This window comes from Galeopterus variegatus, unplaced genomic scaffold (genome assembly GCF_000696425.1).
Source record: "Galeopterus variegatus unplaced genomic scaffold, G_variegatus-3.0.2 Scaffold2167, whole genome shotgun sequence".
Lineage (NCBI taxonomy): Eukaryota > Metazoa > Chordata > Mammalia > Dermoptera > Cynocephalidae > Galeopterus > Galeopterus variegatus.
In genome coordinates, this window is record NW_007728278.1 from 315,640 (window position 1) to 318,496 (window position 2,857).

Consider the following 2,857-nt stretch of genomic DNA (forward strand, 5'->3'; position numbering starts at 1 on the left):
CGGGAGCGCCGCTGCACTTCCCAAGCGGCGCACTATAGCAGTGCACCACCGGGCCGGCCCCACAAGAGCTACTTTTTAAAAATTAAAAATTACTCACTGCTCATTACAAAAGTTAAAATGAAACAGAAGTAAATGCAATAAAAAGCAAAACTTTCTCCATTCCCATGTACCAATTACTTTCATTTTTAGCGGAAATAAAATGCATCTCATAAAGATTTTAACTTTTTCTAAGTTAGCTCTATGTAAAAAAGCTTCCTAATCACTGTTCTAAAGTCCTAAAGACTTCTCAATCTCCAGGCTGTCCATCTTCTAATTGACCTTCCCAATCATCGGAAGAATTCGTTTTATAAAATTCAAATTTGATTCTGGTCCTCTCATAATTTAAAAACTCCCTGCCCCTATAAGTAAGGCCTTAATGTCACCAGCTATCCAATTTCACCTCCTGTCTGTCTTCCCATCTTATACCCCAGCCATGCCTTTCACAGGCTGATCTCTCTTCCTGTACCAGCTCACGTTGTTCTCTAGTAGTGTCTGATCATCCTGTAAAAACCCAGCTAAAGAGTCACCTTCTTTCCCCTAACACCTACAGGAAAATTTAATCACCCATTTTGTGCTGCTGAACCTTAAACATATGTCTACTCTAACAATTAATACAGAACTCTACAATTATTTATCTACATAATTGTTCCTCCTGTTTCATAGTGGCTCTCTTAAGAACATAACCTGTTAAGTAATCTTTGTTTCCCCGGTGTCTAGCATAGTTTTTGAAACCTACTTGGTGCTTACTAAGCTCTTGCTACATTGACTCTTATTTGTACACAGTCTAATCACTGAATATAAGGAGTTAGCCACCGTCTAAACTATGGATTATCCAAGGCCAATGTGTGGCCACCAGTTAGTAACATGCCACACTTCCCACCAGCCACTGATCCAGGGTCACCTTCCCATGGGCTCACCACTGATGGGTGGGACAGACTCAAATACAGAGGATTCAATTTTAGATTATTCCAAACATTTGGCAGCAGAATTTTAGTGAGGCTGAAGGTGGAGGATTTGGTGGTACCTGATGAAGACAGAGTGGAAGTGCTCTTGAGTCCAGCTGCTCAACTTCACCTCGAATAAGTGAGAACAGAGATTGCAGAACCAGCTTTGGGGCTTCTGGTTGGTCATAAGCATTTACTTCAGCAGCCTCTTCATCACTAGCAGCAGGCGCAGCTACACTTAGTAACTTTTCTTGCATTAAAGGTGTAGAAAGTCCTTTAAGAAGTAAAGAAAATGCCTGTGTTAGGATGAATTCCCATCATGGAGGAACACCTTAAAACAATTATGTTGGTTAACCATAAAACTACCAAGTAAAACTAACCACACACAAAAAAACCCCAGAACCACAAGTTTTGTCTTCATTAAGATTGTGCTGACATTTTATTGCTTCTATGAGAATATGTGTACGTAAATTATCCTTTTTGCAGAATAATTAAGAGTGTTAATGAAAAGAGATCCAAAGAAGAGTATGCAGGTTAAAACCTGACCAAAAATTTGGTTCTCCCAAAGAAAAATTGGCTTCACTATAATTTGAAGTCCCAGCTTGCCCAAAATAACACAGAACTGAATAGAAGGTAAATGTGTTTATTATACGAAATGGCTAAAGTAGTTGAGCTTTCTTCCTTAAACTCTGGTCTGATAACATTAGAACTACCTGTGGATCCCATAAAAGTGGCAGGAATTCAGATTGCCAGAGTTGATGGCCAGTGAAATCTTTTTCCTAATAAAAAGAAGTTAGGTAACAAGAACTTATCAAAGATAATTAAGACATAAATGCTTGACCTACAGCTCCTGAAATGTACCAAATTAAAAAACCTTATCATTATAAATTATAACTTCACCCTTCTCTGCAATCTCCATATCAGTTCTAATTTTCATGTTCAAATCGAATAGACCTGTCTGCCTCAGAAAGGATCTTTCTCAGGGTGTGTGCCCCATGACCAAGGCTGCTCTCCCTCCACAGTGTGCCCATAACTCTGCCTTCTACTGCTCTCTGAATAAACCTACTGCTCTGGCCAGACTGGCCCATTCTTCATCTCCCTAGAAAAACACTTCATGCCTTTCTAAGCAATTACAGATTCTAACAGCTGGAATATTTTTTCCCCTCTATGCCTATTTACGTTCTACCCTAACAAACTCTGTATCCTTCCCTATAACAAGAAACTGAAGTTAACTTACTTTCTTCTGAACCCTATATATTGACCTTATATTATGCTGCACTGCATTACAGTGACTGGTGTAAGGTCTCATCTTTATTAGATCATAACTCCTGCAGCACAGGGGTTAATTTATGTAGCATGGCATACCAATTATACCTAGCACAATGTCTTCAGCACTAAAATTCCAAGTGTTGTGCTTCTTTAAAAAATCACCTACAGCGATTACTTATCTTTTATAAATTTCATGTCAGTTGGTTTCTAGAAGTACAAGGCTTAGTGATGGCCTGCCATTTTGTAGGACCAGTATTATAAATAAGCAACATATAAGTAAATAAAATTATGTAGCCAAAGAAATTTTAACAGAAAGAAGACTATTAATCATAAAACATAACCAACGCAAGTCCCAAAAGCCTACAGAAATCTAAGGATTCCAAGAGCAACANCTATATAGGATCCGAACCTGCGGCGGGAGCGCTGCTGCGCTCCCAGCGCCGCACTCTCCCAGTGCGCCACGGGCTCGGCCCTTTGTGGAGATTTTGGTATTTAAGAAATAGACCCATCACTGTGAACGAGCTTGAGCAATTACTTAAGAAAACTGAATATAAGGTTACCTGCCTAATACAAATATCTTCTAGTTCCTCTCACAGTACTTAACA

General features: G+C 39.2%; 1 protein-coding gene across 1 annotated transcript in view; it reads right to left on the bottom strand.

Moving 5' to 3' along the window:
* The window catches only part of CNST (consortin, connexin sorting protein), a gene marked incomplete at its 5' end in the record, with an annotated part of 40,240 nt that extends 38,983 nt beyond the window's left edge, over positions 1-1,257 (bottom strand). The window contains one exon of the mRNA XM_008580823.1: positions 1,064-1,257. Coding sequence (XP_008579045.1) covers positions 1,064-1,257 — 194 coding nt within the window. The remainder of the gene's footprint in view (positions 1-1,063) is intronic.
* Positions 1,258-2,857: the final 1,600 nt, after the last annotated feature.